This window comes from Phoxinus phoxinus, assembly GCF_949152265.1.
Source record: "Phoxinus phoxinus genome assembly, chromosome: 5".
Classification (NCBI taxonomy): domain Eukaryota; kingdom Metazoa; phylum Chordata; class Actinopteri; order Cypriniformes; family Leuciscidae; genus Phoxinus; species Phoxinus phoxinus.
In genome coordinates, this window is record NC_136880.1 from 35,010,973 (window position 1) to 35,030,629 (window position 19,657).

Consider the following 19,657-nt stretch of genomic DNA (forward strand, 5'->3'; position numbering starts at 1 on the left):
TTTTATTAATGATTTATATTCAACCCATTCAAAATCAAGTTTATATTTTCATTTGGTCCCAGAAGAACATTTTGTTTATTAAAGAGCATTCAGCTCTTCTGGAATCATGAAATGAATTATAGGTAAGCTCATTGAAATATTTTAATCACTCCATATTTCGGTTGATAGGAAAGTTTGAAAACAAGTTTGTTATGATTGCAGCAGAAGCACCAGAGTAAGATCCCTTAGAAATTGTCTTGAAAAATGGAAGGCCTTGAAGCCAATATTTAGCTTATTCATTTATACAAATACAAATCGCTTTATTTCAATGTTAAAAGAATGTATATTACATAATGCACACACACTACATGCAGTATCATATAAATTAGTCTTTATTTATTGTTTATAATATACACATTTATTTTCATCTTGCAAACTGAGCATATCACTTTTTGTGTATCCCACTTGTTGCACTATTTTTATTTATTTATTTATTCATGAATTCAGTCATTCATATTGTGTGTGTGTGTGTGTGTGTGTGTGTGTGTGTGTGTGTGTGTGTGTGTGTGTGTGTGTGTGTGTGTGTGTGTGTGTGTGTGTGTGTGTGTGTGTGTGTGTGTGTGTATGTGTGTGTGTGTGTTAGCAGGACTGAGCAAATAGATTCTGTCTTGATTTTGTCTGAAAAAATATGTCAATGCAATTAATATATTAGGCCTATATAAATACTGCTGCGTGTATCGATAAACATGCCTCTGCGTGTGTTTAAAGGCTTGAATGGCAGTAGCTTTGTAAAGCAAGAATGCAGGCTGTTGCTTAATTTTCTTTTGAGCGACCTCCAGTGGGCGTGACTTTCTGAAAATCTTGAACAATCGCCTTCGCCTTGTCGCGTGTTATGTCCTCATTACATGTCATCATCTCTCATTGGACTCTGACTAATTTGTGCGATGATAAGCACTCTTTCACTTTTAAAGTGACCGTCGCAAAACCTGGACGTATTATAAATCGCGTGTAGTGCTTTGTAAACCGGACCTTTCTTGTATGTTTTTCATTCAGTGGCTATTTGATCATGTTGGAATATTTATTGACGATCTTTCTGGGCTTTATCTCCGTGCTTCTGTTTTGCGCGTTCTGTAGACGGAGGCGGTGAGTTTTCTGACTGTATTTTGCTGCTGTTTGAGAATTTAATATTTTTATTCATTGTAATACCGATAAATACGTTGTTTAAATTGATCGTTGTGTTTAGTTGTGAATATGTTGCATATTTGGAGTGTGTATTTATCATTAGGCAGACTTCTTTTGATCAAAGTGACTCTTATTTAATAAATCAGCACATATTGATTAGTCTGCTGGAGGCAGATGAAACTGAACGTTACAACCGTCATAAAGAAATGTCTGCTAAGACCATATGAATAATTCACAGCAGGCTGGTCTCTTGTTTACTCTGTTCACCTCAGTTTGAAATTGAACCTTTTCCAGTGATGGGTGGGTATATTCCATAGATTCTACTCATGGTCGAGAATCGGTTCTTTCGAACGATTCGAGCCGATTCAGTGATTCTATTTAGTCATCGCGTAGGCTACATTGTTCCTGACATGCCGGGCCCGATATGGCCAAAGGTCGGTTGAGGTGCTGCTGATGCAGTGCCTATTATTTATTTCCTTTGAAATAAAAAAAAAAGGCCACTGTTTAGGTTAGACATGTAGGTGTAGTGTGATAAGGTGATGGATATAACCCCATTGATAGGCTTTACAGTAGCATATAGCCTACATGCATTCTCTAAAATATTCCAATAAAGACATTTGTAGAGAGAGACATACATTTTCTTACATTGTATTTAGAAAGATATAGCTATAATTTGTTCCAATGCAGATTATTTTAGTAGCCATGATTCAGTTTATAAAAACATGAAGTCATGAAAAAACACCTGTTTTGTGAACTGGTTTAAATGATTAATTGAAAAGAATCGACTCGAAGAACGATTCACTCTTGAATCGGATATTTCTATTTTGTAACCCAAACCCTAAGGGGTTAAACCCCCTTTTCTAATGTTAAAGGTCAAAAAACACTTTCATTTTCTCATATACATTCCACATCACCACATTTTGCATGATTCTCAAACGACTTGTCGGATGAACTGCATTAACTGTATGAAACGGTGCATTAGCCGAGCACTAAGTGAATGACTGATGTAACATTAAAGTTTGCAAAACAAATCTTGTTCCATTCTTTATCTGTAGGCCTACTCAGAGTAGTTGGAACGGCAGACAATCTGCATTAATAGACATAATTTTAGATAATAGTGGGCCCACAACTGATTTGCAGAACTATTTCATTAAGTCAGTAATACTGTAACGTGAGTTAGCTGGTTTGCCAGAAACTTGCGTGTTTGAAGGTGGGACAAGTTGTTTGCGGGCGGACAATGTACAACATAGGCGGGCATTATGCAAATGTGTTATCTAGTGACGTAGAACCGTAACGCAGTGGAATTCTAATTATAGATGATTTGTTTAGGCCATGAGTAAATTCATTCTTTTGGGAGACAATAACTTTATTCTGCACTTTTGACTTAACAACTTTGCAGAATGTTTACACTCACAAACCGCTATATTACACACTGCATGAAAGGGAATATATAACAAAATCAATAATGGGGGCATTTTAAAACCCTTTGAACCTGAACTCTGTGGAAAATTGCTCCTTTATGGGCTGCAATGTGGCTTCTTGTTCAGTTTGTCAGTTGCAACCTCAGGAGGAAGTTTGGAGAATTAATTCCCAAAGGATTACCCCCACCACCCCCCACCCATCCTTTTCTGGTCAGCCTTGAAAAGTAGGCCATGGGAGATGTACATCAGCAGTAGATCACTGTGGTCATTATACGGTAGAGAACAGATTTGAATAGTTTGTTTGAGTTTGTATGTTTGTTTAAGAGAGTAGGCTATTTTGTGTTGACTTTGGCAGTCTCTCAGACAATGTCGAAAGAACTCAACAGTTACATTGTGCATTTTACAGGAAGGACGGTGAGCCCCCGCTGATTAAAGGCTGGATTCCATTCCTGGGGAAAGCTCTAGAATTCAGAAAAAACTCCCTACAGTTTCTTACACAACTACAGCAGGAACATGGAGATATTTTCACTGTACTTATTGCAGGTATAGTGTACACACATGTTTACTTAACATTACTTATACAAATTAGGTAAATTTTTTCAAATGAGGACGTCTTCTGATATTAACAAAATGAAGATTTTGTCATATTTTGCTAACTTTTAGTTACAGTTTTTCCTTTTGTTCTTTCTCTCAGACACACTGTCATTGCGCAATACATGCTCACACATAGTTATGATAATAAAAAAGTTATGGTCATGAAATATGTTGTCAGAATAGCATTTGGATAGCTGGCAAATTTAACATATTTGACTTATTTAACAAAACAAAAATAGATTACAGTTTTTATAAAGGGAAAGTGTATATTATAGATTCTGCAATTTAGTTTTCTAAAATAGTTTTTTAATGACTAGTTTTTTTGTTTTTCATTTCAGTGGTCCAGTAGTTTCTCAAATAATGGGTTAGTTCACCCCAAAATGAAAATGCGGTCATTAATTAATTACACATTGGAAGGCTGGAAGCTTACGCTGCTATTTTGAACCAATAATCGGAAACAAAAGGCAGTTGAAAGACGACGTGTATAACTCAAATATTTATCTGACTCCAATATAAATTAATCTGACTCCATTAAAGTTGTTGTTATTCTTTAACCTCTTATTATTTAAAGGTAAAGGTCTTTCTTAGAACTAATAGGAAACCGTAGGATTTAACCTGAACGTTTAGATTCAGCTTTAGCTTTCACATAATCAGTGATAAAAGGAAAGATTCTCAAAACCTTTAAAGCAGGCAAAGTTATTTATTAAGTTACATGTTTAAATATACAGACAGAATGGAACAACATACTGTATAGAATACTTAGTTGTAAAAAATAATGCAAAGAGGCCGTAAAAGCCTTTCTCCTAGTATGAGGATACGCACCGGTGTGCGGGAGTGGCGGGGTTAAAGCCTTTCTCCAAGATCAACAGTTACCTTTCCTTCTTATACCCTGAGCAAAGAATTGTTAAACAATAACAATATTAAAGTTATAGCTTATTTAGAGAAATCAGCCGAATGGCTTAGTGCAGGCACTAACGGCTCCAAATATGTATCTCGTAAATTACCCCACTAATAATGTCCATAATGGTACCAAACTTCCATAGTAGTGCAAATATGTTCTGTACTCATAAAACGAGGTATTGTTTGGAACAACATGAGGGTGAGTAATTAATGATAGAGTTTTAAAAAATTTAATGACTAGGTGATTAAAAACAAAAACAATTCTTTGCTCTGGGTAGATGTTTTCTGATCCAAATCAGTCGTTATGTAATGACATCTACCTATATTTGTGTGTTTCTGTAGGGAGATACATAACATTCATAATGAACCCTCTCCTGTACTCGTCTGTGATCAAACACGGGAAACAGTTGGATTTCCACACATTTTCAGACAGCGCAGCATCCAGGACGTTCGGTTTCCCAGCGGTAAGGAGTGGCCACTTCCCTGGAATGAGTGACAGCCTCCAGAGAAGCTACACCCTGCTGCAGGGGCCTGCTCTCGACCCGCTCGCGTTCAGCGTGATGGGAAACCTGCAGCAGGTCCTGCGACACCGTTTTCTGTCCAGTGAAGAGTCTGGGCCTGATGGCGATTGGAAAGAGGTGGAACTATACGAGTTCTGTAAATGCGTAATGTTTCAGACCACGTTTAACACGCTGTACGGACATTCGTCACATCTGCGTCTGGATCAGCTGCGAGAAGACTTTGAGAAGTTTGATGCCATTTTCCCTTTACTAATGGCCCGTGTGCCCATCGGCCTGCTGGGAAAAACCAAAGAAATTCGAGAGAAGCTGACAAGATTTTTCTACCCTCATAAAATGGCAGAATGGATAGCTCCATGCGAGTTCATACAGAACCGAATGGCCCTGTTTCAGCAGTATGATACTCTTCAGGACAAGGATAAAGCAGGTGACTCTCTCACATGCACACACACACACACACACACACACACACACACGCAAACGTACAGTACACACACACACACAGAGAAAGTCTGAGATCCTTCTTGTGGGACCCATATATGACTGTGGAGTGTTTTGTTGATGATAAATGTCTCGCCTACAGAAGGATATTAATATTCCCATGATGATGACATGCAGAACCTTAGTCTTTGGTTTTTGCACTGAAATTGAATGCACCAAAATAGATTATTCAAATACTAAATAAATGGAAAACAATTCTCACAAAAGGTGTGTTTAAACAGACTTTTTAATGACTCTTTTTATCAGAGGCAACAATATGTATCTAAAATATATATTTTACCTCAGCTTTAATATTTAATTTTTAAAAGTTTTAGTTTTAACAGTGTTACAGTTGAAAATGTTGCAAAACCATGGTTTGAAACAGTGGGAAGTAGCGATATACACGCCAAACCACTTATTTCAAACAAAATTTCGAAAGGTTTTGAAGCTTCATGAAACAGTGTTTCGAAAGTGCCCATCACTTGAACTATCAGTGCTGGCAATACAGTGAAGGTTAGTTGGGGGTTTAGCATAATTTGAGCTATGGATGAAAACATTAGGATGTTATGTCAGATTTTATTGCTGAGTTACTGAAACATAATCTGTTGTGTTGACAGACTGTTTTGGAGATTTCAGTTTCAAGTAGAAGATTTCAGTTTCAAGTACGGTAGAAAGGTTTTGTACTTGCATGTACATAGAAAATGTAAACCAAACCTGTATGAATTTTTTATCAAAGTCCGGGAGGAGCACGATCGGGTAATCCAACCAATCAGAGCAAAAGAAAGCCGGTATATATAGCCCTCCCTCACCTTTGTCCCGCGACAGCTTCGCCTCGGAGCCCTCCCCGAATAGCACGCCAAATAAGCATACTTTACTATATGTGATTTCATGTACGTGTGATCTCGTGAAACAGTGTATGGGCCCCATTGACTTCCATAGTATTTTTTTCTATACAATGGAAGTCAGTGTGACCCATCAAGTCCACATTCTTCAAAATGTCTTCTTTTGTGTTCAGCAGAAGATAGAAATTCATACAGGTTTAGAACAACTTGAGGGAGAGTAAATGATGACAGAATTTAGTGGGTGAACTATCCCTTTAAATCGGCTGTTGACCACAGCTTATTTTCAGTATGCTGGAATGCTGGAAGCAGGATGTGACTGTACAAAAAAAAAAATTGACACAGTGAGCTCATCATGACTGTGCTTTGGTGGTTTACACACACACACACACACACACACACACACACACACACACACACACACTGGCTGCGTCCCAATTCGCATACTATCCGTCCTAAATAGTATTCGAAAGTAGAGATTAGTACGTCCCAAATCGTAGTATGTTGAAATGAGTGTTCCAAAGACACCCGGATGGTCTACTATTTCTGGTCAGAATCCGAAGTGCAGATCGATGCGCACTCTAACCTGACTCTTAACGACCCAACACCGCGTGGAACGATGGTTGGACGTGGATTCGTTTAGAACTACAAACACGAGTGAAAAGTTTTTTTTTTTTTTTTTTAACTACAGACATGGAGGACGCACGAGTCTAGCGGGAGGTTTAGATAAAGGGGTTTGAGTGATTAATTTTCAGTATCTAACCTGACGAAAATGTATTTATTCAATGGTGTCTAAATTATATTGCATCTGCAGCAGCTTGTGAACTTTTAAATGCATCATTACATAATTGTAAACACATGAGGAGAGTCTCTCCGCATGAAATTCCCGCGACTGGCAGATGAACGTGTTTCTGCATTTCTCTCCGAAACGGTAGGAAATTAAATTAGATTGAATGGAGGATTTTAACTGTGACAAGATGATTGACAGGGCAGTTTACTGACATGATGCACACGTATCTGTCCGTTAAAGATGAGGAAGTAGTATGTATGTCCCAAAGCAATTGCCTACTCTTTTGCTACACACTCAAAAGTATACTTTTTCTTCACAAAAAGAGTACATACTTTTAGGGCGTAGTATAAGTAGGCGAATTGGAATGCAGCAACACACTTTCTTGTACATCTATCTTTATGAGGACATTCATTGACACAATGCAAGCAGTTTACCCTAACCTTACCCATCACAAGTGCCTAACCCGAACCCTTACCCTAAACCTACCCTTAACCTAATAATAACCTTATCCCTAAAACCAGGTCTTGACCCTCAAACAGGCCTTTAAAGGGGTCTCAGAAAGTGAGGACCGGCCAAAATGTCCTCACTTTACTCTTTGTCCTCACTCCAATGGTCTAAAACTCAAACTGGTCCTCACAAAGATAGTTGTACAAGCACACACACACAGACACACACACTCTCATATCTTCTTACTTTCTCTGTCCATAGCACATCATTTTGCCATGCTGTGGGCATCAGTGGGAAACACTATCCCAGCAGCCTTCTGGTGTCTTTACCACCTCATCACCTGCCCAGAAGCCCTTGCAGCAGTACGAGCAGAGATTGTGAATGTGGTTGGAGAGAAGAGCGTGCAGTTGATCTTCAAAGAGGACATCACAATTACACGACAACAGCTAGAACAAATGGTTTACCTGGGTAACACACACATTTTTACACAGTAACCCATCACTTTTTGTAATCTTGCATTACATCTTGTTTTCAGGAGTGAATTGAGTGGTTGTCACTTCAATTAATAACTCTCGCGTAGATAAATAAATTAATAGTGCTAATTTTGGAGTTACTATGCCAGCTTTCAGTGATTCAGACTGTTTTTTTCTCTCTCTCTGTGCAGAGAGTTCAGTAAATGAGAGTTTACGTCTCTCCTCTGTATCGATGAACATTCGTGTTGTTCAGGAAGATTTCTGCTTGCGTCTGGATGCCCAGAATTCAATCAGCCTGCGGAAAGATGACATCATTGCTCTTTACCCACAAAGCACACACCTTGACCCGGAAATATATGAACAGCCTCAGGTAATATGCATACTATACTTACAGCTCTCTAGATTAGTGATTCTCAACCAAGAGGACTTCAAATGTTATAAGACATAGCATGAATTAAAATGAGTCAAAACAACAAAAAACAAGGTATTTCTTATTTGAATGTAACCTTAACATTTAACCAAGCTTTTTAAACCACTTCAAACTTTTAGGCTACGCTTTCTCAAGCCAACATAAGGTTTGTCTACAAACTACCTACCTAGTTTTAATTTAACCAGTGGCGTGCAGTGGTGTTTTAAACACAGTTTTACAGTTTTTCTTAACATTATTATATATATCAAATATAAATTCATGTAATAAGTAACATTGTATATATTTATATAACATTTTTAAACTCCAGGGGGCACACACACTCGTGGAAAAATTTGAATATCGTGCAAAAGTTCATTTATTTCAGTAATTCAACTTAAAGGGTGAAACTAATATATTATATAGACTCATTACATGCAAAGTGAGTTGAATAAACAAGCCTTTATTTGTTATTTTGATGATTATGGCTTACAGCTTATGAAAACCTTTTCACAATATTCTAATTTTGAATTTGGGGTTTTCATAAGCTGTAAGCCATAATCATCAAAATTATAACAAATAAAGGCTTGAAATATCTCACTTTGCATGTAATGAGTCTATATAATATATTAGTTTCACCCTTTAGGTTGAATTACTGAAATAAATGAACTTTTGCACAATATTCAAATTTTTCGAGTTTCACCTGTATATACATACATACATACAGTCAAACCAAAAATTATTCAGACACCAGATATCATTTTTGATATTTGGTATTTTTTGCGTGCAGGACACTATTGTTTATTTAAGTGAGGATAGCAAAATAAAGTCAAACTTATAACAATTTGGGACCAAATATTGAGACACTTTGACTTGACCATGATTTGCTTAAGTATTTTTTTTTAATTGCTAATGCGACTTTTTTTACACCACAAACTGAACAAAATTAAACTGACAGCTATTCAACCTAATTCATTTGTGAGACAATCTAACAGAAGGATGGCCAAAACCAGTGAAATATCAACTGATTTGAAAACCCGGAGTTCTTGTCATATTTTATTACCATTTTCTAAACTATAGCGAATAAACTAATATATAAAATTGTAAAACTCCAGGGGGTACACACACGTACATATATACATGCATGCAGTCAAATTAAAAAATATTTATAAAATATATATATATATATATATATATATATATATATATATATATATATATATATATATATATATATGTGTGTGTGTGTATATATATATATATGTTATGGGTTAGAAATAATGAGAAAAATATTCTTAAACAAACAACTGGAAGTCACAGGGCCTTTGAATATTGTTGTGGCCAATGAGAGTTATTGGAGTCAAAAAGGTTGAGAACCACTGCGCTAGATCCACCTAGCAGACACACATTTAAACATATTACTCTTGTTAAACTCATTTACTAAGATGTCTTGTGTCTGTGGGTTTCTTTTAGCGCTTCCAATTCGACCGTTTCGTGGAGGACGGGAAGGAGAAAACTGATTTTTATAAATGTGGCCAGAAGGTTCGGTACTATCGAATGCCTTTCGGCTCGGGAGCCACACAGTGTCCTGGGCGCTTTTTTGCGATGAATGAGCTGAAGCAGTTTGTGTGTGTCACTCTACTCATGTGTGAAATGCAGTTGCTGGACAACGAGCAGGAGGCGATGCTAGACAACAGCCGTGCTGGTCTGGGCATCATGCCACCGGCCAATCAAATCACTTTCGGATTCAGAACCAGAAAACTACAAGACAGCACGGCGGAGAGGGAGGAATGAACTAAATGAATAGAGAGGGACTGTAGTCTGTTCTTTACATGGGTATTTTACCTTTTTCCACAGGGTTAATTCAAATAGTTTGTAAACAATGCAAGCTGCAGTATTTACACATAACACTGCCATGGAAAAATCTCACCTTTAAATTAACTAAGCACGCAGTATACAGTGCAATTTGAATCAGGGTGTGATGCACTTCAGTGAACAGCCTTGTGTATTAGCTACTATTGCATGAAATAAGGGCAGCTTTTCAGACATCTTACCTTTCATAATTCAGTGTTATCTTGTCACTTGGTGTAAATTAACATCATAAACTCATAGTGGCAAAGGAGTCACATGGCAGTCGACTGGATTTCGTGGACTGCAGCTCATTATCCAGACTAACCTCTAAGTGTTGTACATTAAAAGTTAAATGTTTTTGTTCTTTTACTTTAAATAAAAAAATGAATAGAATGTCATCAGGATTAATCAAGTCATAAAATGTATGATTGTGGAATAAACAAATTGCCATTCAAAAGTTTGGGGTCGGTAAGATTTTTAAAACAGGTTTCTTCTGCTCACCAACGCTGCATTTATTTTTTCATCAAAATTGAAATATTGTTTTCTATTTAAATGCATTTTAAAATGTAAAGAATTTTCAGCATCATTACGTGTCTTCAATGTCACATGATCCTGCAGAAGTCATTCTAATATGATGATTTGCTTCTTTAGAAACATTTGAGCTGCTTAATATTTTTGTGGAAACCACAATAAATGGTTTCAGAATTCAGCATTTATTTGAAATCAAAATCTTTTGTAACATTATGAATGCCTTTCTAGTGTCACTGTTGATTTAATGCATTCTTTGTAATTTAAAATATACATTTCTTAATTTTTAAATCTTACTGACCCCAAACATTTGAATAATAATGTTTTTTATTTTATCAGTATTGGTGATTATTGAATATTTAATTGCGCATGCTCATTTACCTAATTTTTACATTTATATTGCCTTTGCTGTCAGCTAACACTCACAAAGTACATATTTAAAAACAACTACCGTAATCATTTAATAACATTAAATTAAGTTTTATTAAAGTTCAGGAGGAGCATGTTTATATTATCTCCATGAGAGGTCTATAAATACGTGGCCGACTCACCTATGTTCCTCAACTGTTTTTTCTGCATCCCTTCTCACACTAACCTGGTTGCTATTCTAACCAAAGATATACAGACAGCTCACCAAATACACATACTCTTTAACTCCATCTAATCATTTGTACTTGTAAACTCGTGAAATATCTCATCCATAAGAATGGTTTCTCAGAAACCCAACCCAATAATATCAATAGATTACATAAACTCCACTGATACACACATTAAGATCAAGTACGGTTTAGACAGAAATCAGACAAAGGCATCATGGGACACTTAATACTTTACTGGAATGTTGGAGGGACAGCATGTGCAAAATTAACAATGTAACTCACTTCAGCTACTGAACAACACTAACAAAGAAATAAAAAAAATCTCCACATTCTCATTGTGGCTCAAGTTTGTCTTTTATACTGATTTTGTAACAGTCAACACTTATTTTTTTTCTCCCACAAGCAACAAAGGCGGCGACAATTATTCTTGCATATTAAGATGCCACTTTTCCACAGACTAAATTATATCTCGGGTATTTCAACAGGTGGACACCAGGTGAGCAAGATTGAGGGTCATCGGTTAAAGAGCAACGTTAGCAGATGTTTTTGTGGAGTGACATTCTTTAGATTAGTATTGCATAGGTCAGAAGCCAATGTCAAGTTGTATCTTGTGCTCAAAAACAGCGATGATAAGCATGATGCCAAAGCCCAGGAGTATCCCAGCATTCTGCAGGACGAAGAAGCCGTAGTGACTGAAGCCTGCTTCACTAGCATCATTGTGTAACATCTCAGGTACCTACAAAACACGCAAAAAATAAATATATTTTTGATCACATATTCAGTTAGATAAACACAATCACAAAGCATATGCTGGAAATAACCATGCTTTTATCATTTTCTTAGAAATGCATAGTCAGATAAACTGTATGTTGAAGATACTGAGGATCAGTGTTATTTTAGTATTTATAACTACAATAGTATTTCATTCATATTTTGAATTGGCTTTTATTATATTTCATGTTTCCATTTTAATATTACTTTAGGGTTAATTTATTTTTATTTCAGTTATAGGGTACGTTTACACGACAGCGATGCACTAAAAATGGAAACGTTTCTCCTTTGTGTTTTTCACGTACAGACGGCAATGTTGTTAAAAAGATACTTGTTCACACGGATCCACAAAAACGACTGAAAACACTTACATGCCAGGCCAGTAGTTGGCGATTTTAATGTAGTTGGATCACTTTTTAATGAAATACTTTGTCCCTATAGACCTTATTCTTCAGAGAAACAAGCATGAAACCATCTTTAGAATTTTGTCTTTGAACTTCCGGTTTTGCGGTAGACCTGTATATTTCTATGACATCGTTGTCGAAGTGTCGATGAGCAATGAGAATTGATTCGCACTCAGAATAAGGCGATTCTTTTATTTTACACAAGTGGAAAAGTACACACAGGTTTTGGCTCCCATATATCATATCTCCACCCTCCATTAAACGCCGTCTATCAGCAAGTTAACTTGATGTAGTATTTCTAGTAGATAGCCCTTTGGAATCTGCCCTCCTCAATCACAGCATCTCTTTCTCTGTGTTACTCACCATGTCCACGAGAGCGACGTACATGAATAACCCAGCTGTGAGAGCAAAGATCCACATCGCAACATTCTCGGCATAATGTCCGATCAGAATGCCTGTGATCATGCCCAGATATCCCATCAGGGCCGACAACAGATTGTATAAAATGGCCTGTCGTACTGACATACCCGCCTTCAGCAAGACTGCAAAATCTCCTGCATAAAAGAAGAAGATAAGACAGGTGAGTGAGAACAGAAAAAACTTTTCATAGTAATGCAGTAGACAACAACCTTACTTCCGGTTCCTTCCTTATTCTGAGACATTTCTAATGTCAAAAAAACTGTCAGCATGATGACAGAAACAAGGTCTTACCCAGCTCATGAGGAAGCTCGTGGCAGAACACAGCAACTGAGGTACTAAGACCGCTGGACAAACCTTCAGTGAATGCCGCCCCTGAAATACAAAATGGCACATAATCTGTAAATGCTGTTCCTAAAGCACGGATGCTAAATGCCTTAGTATGCAAAGTTGATAAAAAAATAAAAAACTATTAATTTTTTTTAAAGTAAATGTTGTTATATGCACTGTAACATACATTCATATTTATGATCTCTATATAAAACACACACATTATAAAGGCCTGTTTGCTAGGTGATTTGCAAAAGAACAAAATTGCAACAATGAGTTTATCCCAAGACTGTCTAATAGAGACTCTATATGCATAAACTTTTATACACTTTTATTGTAAGTCCAAGTTTGAATTTGTTATGTGTATGTGTGTGTGCGCGTGTGTGTAAAACGTACCTATGGCAAGTCCGTCACTGAAGTTGTGAAGTCCGTCTCCCATGATGACCATCCAGGCGAGTGTGGCCACGCCGGCCTGCTGGAAGTGCTGTAGCGAATAGGAGTGTGTGTGTCTGTGTGAGTGTGTGTGTGGGTGGTGGTTCTGGGAGTGGTGGTGATGCAGTATGTGGTGGTAGTCATGGTGATGATGATGCTGCTCATCTGACTGGCCAACAGTATCATGGAAGTGGGAATGGCATTTGTTCTCACAGTCCAAGTCGGAGTAGAGCTCCGCCCCCAACATCACCTCTTCTTCCTCTGCCACGCCACGCCCACATGCACTTCCACCATTCGTTTCAACAGCTGATGTTATAGAAATATCATGTAAGAGATTCATTTTGACCTCATAAACATTCAAAGCATCAAAAAAAGTTGCATACAATCAAGTGTTTTGACATCATTATCTTGCAATGACGGCATTTTCTCAGATTCCAAAACTTCTGTGGTGAGATCAACCCTCTTCTGCACCTACAAACAGAGATAATACTCAAGGAACAACTCCATGCAACATCCATGTTATGTTACAATGTTCAGGGAATTAATACTATGACTTTTAGCAGAATAGCAAAAAGAATGTGTAGCACATGACTTTAACATGAAATATGAGATCTTAAACTTGTATTATGTGTGTTTGTACATTTTGCTGACCTTCTGTTTTTTGTCTTTGTACATTTTGCCAAGGGTCAGGAAGTGTTCAATGAGAAACATGATGTAGACTCCACTCAGAGCCGTGAGCCCTGTCCACACAGGCCGAAGGGAATCCTCTTCCATCTCTTCACCGTGGTGATGGTGCTCCGAGTAGTTATGCTGGTTATGACCCAGAGACTGACAGACACCAATCAGAAGTCAATGAGAAATCTCACAAAATATAGACAAACTGTGTACACTACAGTTCAAAAGTGTGGGGTCAGTAAGATTTTTTTAAGAGAAATTAATACTTTCATTCAGCAAGGATGCATTAAAGTTACAATATGTAAGAATTTTATAATAAAATATCCAAAAATCATCAGTGCACAATATTTCCTGCAGTTGTGCACGTACAATATCCCAAAAGTTCCCAAAGATTTTTAATTTCAGAGAAATTCCAATTTTAAATAATGGGCCGTCCCAGAATCCCTGTTCACTTGTCGCCTGTCAATGACGTAATATCAGCGTTATCCCTGGTTTCCGCACTTCCATAGTAACCATGGCGACAGACGTGGACAACTGCGTTACGTCTAGCGGCACGCTCACGCTCTTGTTGTTTCGTTAAAACATTATGGACCATGGCAAGCAGACTTTGGGAAAAAAGGAGAACTAAAACGAGGATCAATATCAATTACCGGTACATTTTTAGCTTAATGATTAAAAGAGACAGTAAAGACATTTTAAATGTTACAAATATTTATATTTTAAATAAATGCTGTTCCTTCTATTCATCTAAGAATTCTGAAAAGTTTCACGGTTTCCACAAAATATTAAGCAGCACAACAGTTTTCAGCATCGCTAATAGTAAGAAATGTTTCTTGAGCACCAAACCATTATATTAGAACGTTCTGAAGGATCATGTAACACTGAAGACTGAAGTAATGATGCTGAAAATACAGATTAGCCATCACATTAATAAATTACAATTTAGAATTGTAATAATATTTCACAATATTACTATTAATTTATTTTGATCAAATAAATGCAGTCTTGTAGTGTAATGAGCATAAAATACTTATTTTAAGAATATTACAAAATGTTACGGACCCCAAACTTTTAAGTGGTAGTGTATGTGGCAGTGTATTTGTAAAATATGTAAGCACCGGTGACGATTATATCATATCAGTATCAAGTAAAACCATAGACAAAAAAAAATAACAGAGCTTAAAAACAACAGTACTATTCAAATGCCAGTTTGTGTCTTGATGACAGCATTTGTCTTACATGTGGTATGAGGTGAAGGAAAGCGTCTCCGCTGAGAGTTCCCACTGCAAGGGCCACCAGGAAGCTCAGCAGGAAGTTGAAGCAAACTCTGTTCATGAGTGGGATCAAAACCACACCAACTAATGCCAGTAAACTGATCAAAGTGATGGAGAGAAACCCTCCTACCCATGCTGTAACACAAACATACACACTTATTAGAAGTATGTTTTTTTGTTCTGTTTTTCCTCTGATTTCACATTTAGATTACCTCTGCCGCGATCTAAAGCTCACTTAAAGTTCAACTTTATAAACACTAATAGTTTAATAACACTAGCAAATCTCCTAATGAATTATGTTGTGAGTAATATTTTTATTTTTGTATTTAGTCAGTCAAATAGTAAATATAATTTTAATATGGGCCATATATAGGTTATCAACCACAAAATCAAAATGATCAGCTTATCACTCCCAAGTTTATGCATTATCAACCAAAAGGACCTCCACAGATATAACGCAATGGTTTCATTGGCTGAACTTACTCACTCAGGAGGCTGGCCGTTTATGTAATAGAACATGTAATTTGTATAAATGGACCATAACAAATATAATGAACATGCAACTTAGCCTTGTTATATACATCTATAAACCATAAGTAACAATACTTACCAATGCTAATCGAAGCATTCCTTGGGCTTCTGCCATCGGTGTGATGGTGATGATGATGGTGGTGGTGGTTGTGATGATGGGAATTATCTGGCGGGGGGAAGGGGAAGCGAATTGTTATACAGATTCTGCAAATCAACTATTACAACTGTATGTAAATTACAGGCACAAAAGCTCACCTGGATGGTCATCCTTGTGCACGAGGCAAGACTTGGAATCAATCTGCATGAGAAGGGCAGGGCACAGGTAACTGAAGTCCTTGACAGAGAGACCCATTTCCTTTGTCATGCCATGTGACTGCAGGATTGTGGAGGCATTTTGACACTGAAAGAGAAAAGGCAGGACTAATGCGAGTGGGATATGTCAGGGATTTTCAAGGTAGCATTAGGGGATCCATGGAAAAGTTTAGAGAAAAAACGTGTAACAAATGTAAAAATAAATAAAAAAGGTAAAAAAATATATTGATTAAAATAAAATTGAAAATACATAGATTAAAATATATAATAAAAATGAAACGAGTAAATAATGTTACTGTTTGTGTACCTCTAGACTGGTATGGCTGTGTCCATGCTCATGGTCATCGTGCACATGGGTGGCTGCGTCCTCAGGATGGTGGGTGTGGTTAGAGTGTGTTAAATTGGGCTGGGCGTGGTTATAGGAGTCGTGGTCTTGCGTTAAATCATAGTCAGCGCTACGATTCGTCCGCCGTGGTTTTGTGACGTAGGACGGCGTAGTCAAATGTGTGGTCGGTTCCTGATTCATCTTCATGTAGAGATTGTGGTGTGCATCCGACTGGCTTTTCTTCCCAGAGGCGGGATCAGGCTGTACTTTTGGGATGGGGTCAGTCTTCTCCACAATATGATCAATACCCACCTTCTTAGTGACAGGATGTGTGTGTGTGGTGAGTTTGTCCACATGAGCATGCTCGTGAGCATGCGAGTGTGTATGATTATGTTCGTTTTCATGATGATGCACCATCACTTTCCGGATGCGGTCTAGCCCTACCCCCTTTAGTAGGTTGAACAGGCCTTCTAAGGAGATACTCCCGTTCTGGCCATACTTGTCAAACAGAGCATGTAGGTGGCGCTGCTGTGCCTGTTCTGCTACTCGACCATCAGTCTCAATGGGCATAGATGTGCAGTCTGAACCTGACGCCACTAAACACGTCCACAGTAACAGTGACACCACAGGAAAGAGGCGTGGCCACCAGTCAATCATACTGGCATCCTAAAACAGAAAAATAATCTGGTTACTGTCACAATGATGTAACAGCACAATGTCAACATTACAATTCTGAAACAGAGAATGAAAACTAAAGCAAAACATAAACCCATATTCTTAACTTCCATTTACAGTGTGTGAAAATGGAGAGACTCATTTTAAGGACCAAAAACAAGTAGTTAAATAATTCATTTTTGAGATGCAATTAATTGAAAACAAATTCAATAGATTTCCAAACTAATGAATCTCACTCACTAACCATGCACAAATCAATCACGAGTCATCAATAACATCTGTACCAAAATGTATTCTAAAATTACTGGAAAAATATAGAAACAACTGATAGCTCACATTTGCAAAACCCACACTTTGGGTGGCCATGTAAACGTGTTAAGAATAATTTTACATAAATAATTTCATCTTAATTGGATATTTCTCAAAGGATGGCTGTAAAAGAAAGGATACCATATGGATATAGTTGGCCGTGTTTATGCAAATTACTAAGCTTGGGTAGGCATCTTATATAAAAACTCAATTCATTAACATATAACGAGATTAAGAACAAATTCAAAACAAAACAACATTATTGATAAATGACTTTTGTTAGATACAGAAAGTCAAGACCTCTGAGGTAGAATACGCCATAGCAAACCACTCCATATGCTTCTGAAAAGTGTTCACCTGTAAGACCTCTAAGAAAAAAAGTAACACAAATAGGAATTTGGTGAATTTTGCACTAATGCATTTCATCCCTGTTTTTATTTTCTGTATCTAAACACGCCGCGCAATCACCAACACCTGTTTACTGTACATTGCGACAACAATAATAACAATGTCAATGGTTTTGACAATAACAATGGCGTTTCTTTAATGGATTGCAGGGACGATTTCGTTTATGTTTTGAGATCTATGCAACCACTATGTATAAAATTGAACAGAAGCAACACTGATGTGGAAGAACAACAGGCATCATGCGGCCTAGATGGTACTTTCCTGCAACGTTCACAACGAATTTCTCCCTTCCTGACTGTATTTTTACACGCGTAACGCACTGGCCAAACATCAACACTATTTACTGCTTACCGGGAGTCCACACGCGCACCACACTCGAAAGTAAGCGCGTTCTAGACGGCGATTCTGCACACAACACCACGAGCACCTCAACCAGACCGTGTGCAAAAAAACGTCACCGAAAAACCGGAAACAGAGCGAGTATCTTTTGTTTCAAGAGGGGAGCGCGCAGCGTGGACACATCTCTTCCCTGCCATTCCCGATCTAACGGCGAGTCGGCGACTAAGAAAAAAAAACGGAAGTCTTACCGATTTTATGTGATTGTAGACCTCTTTAAACGGGACGCTCCGTGATAGAGCCTGATGATTTTAGAGAAGAGTCAGAAGCGGATGTCATTGGTTTAGGTGTAGTCACATGACCACGCAGTTGTCTGATTCATCCCTAGTCAAACATCCACATTCCGCACTAAGCAACATTTGTGGTAAATATTTGTAAAAGGAGGACTTAATTTTTTGCTTACTTTAATCATGTGAATTATTCTGAAAACATGACCCTAGGCTACTTATGTGACCTAGGGTGACCTATTTTAAAAGGCTACATTACAACAGCTCGCCTACTTCCAGATGCAGATACAGTTTTTACATCTTGGTACACTATTCCAATGGATTCATAATGTGGCTAAACATAACCCTTTTACACACACAACACACACATTTGTTGTCCAGCAACAAATCTCAAACACACATAGGGCCAGCAGTCTTGTGCTTTATTTAGTGTTTATTTAGACAAAAGAAATAGGCCTACAGACTAGCCCAAAAAGAAAAACTTTTGCATTTTTAGAGTTAAAAAATGGCAAGAGATGTGCTCTCTCATGGGTTTTCTATAGGGGCACTAAGATATACTTTGATATATATAATATATGTTAAATATTATGTATTTTTAGGGCTGTCAATATTAACTGTCTTGTATAGGCTACAGTGAAAGCACCCATTTCGAATTAAATTGAATAAAAGATTTAATACAATTTTAAATTGTATAGGTACATAATACCCAGTGTTAAGAGAAAAATATAGCCTATATCTTAAAACCACGAAGATTAGGTCTTTATAATATTTTGTTACACTGTGTAAATGTATCTTTAGGGGGTCTCACGAAAGGAGATCATCATATTTGTGATGGATTTATAAAATAGAGTAGCCTATGCAGGCTAAGAAAAAAAACTTAACAGAGCTCGTTATTTCGGAAATGTTTTATTTCAACTTTTTGATGGAACTCACAAATATGATGATCTCCTCGCGAGGGATCTCTTCCTAAAAGTAGGCTAAATATAAATAGGCTAATTATGTAGCCTATTTATAGCCTGTAAGAAAAAGTATATGATGAAAAGTAGGCTATAGGCTATATGATGTTGAAGACAAAATAAAATAATTGTATGTAGGTAGCCTACCTAGATTATTTTCACAATAGGCTTTAACCTGAAAAATATTGTCTTTATTAATAGTTTTTTC

At 37.2% G+C, this 19,657-nt stretch overlaps 2 protein-coding genes across 3 annotated transcripts; one reads left to right on the forward strand and one right to left on the reverse strand.

Moving 5' to 3' along the window:
* Positions 1-864: 864 nt before the first annotated feature.
* On the forward strand, positions 865-11,085 carry cyp7b1 (cytochrome P450, family 7, subfamily B, polypeptide 1). The gene is made up of 6 exons (XM_079613706.1): positions 865-1,122; positions 2,989-3,125; positions 4,419-5,021; positions 7,412-7,618; positions 7,815-7,993; positions 9,503-11,085. Exons 1-6 carry the CDS (start codon positions 1,046-1,048, stop codon positions 9,821-9,823), a joined length of 1,524 nt encoding a protein of 507 aa, XP_079469832.1. The 5' UTR covers positions 865-1,045; the 3' UTR covers positions 9,824-11,085.
* Positions 11,086-11,219: 134 nt separating this feature from the next.
* Positions 11,220-18,613, reverse strand: slc39a6 (solute carrier family 39 member 6). Of its 2 annotated transcripts, none has more exons than XM_079613705.1 (11): positions 18,458-18,613; positions 16,461-17,144; positions 16,097-16,241; positions 15,921-16,007; positions 15,276-15,445; positions 14,013-14,189; positions 13,745-13,832; positions 13,326-13,667; positions 12,894-12,974; positions 12,546-12,736; positions 11,220-11,743 (listed from the first exon to the last, which is right to left on the reverse strand). In XM_079613705.1, exons 2-11 carry the CDS (start codon positions 17,133-17,135, stop codon positions 11,591-11,593), a joined length of 2,109 nt encoding a protein of 702 aa, XP_079469831.1. In that variant the 5' UTR covers positions 17,136-17,144; positions 18,458-18,613; the 3' UTR covers positions 11,220-11,590. The 2 variants fall into 2 exon arrangements, with proteins under 2 accessions (XP_079469831.1, XP_079469830.1); XM_079613704.1 differs by having other exon boundaries at positions 18,222-18,526.
* Between the last annotated feature and the right edge of the window lie 1,044 nt (positions 18,614-19,657).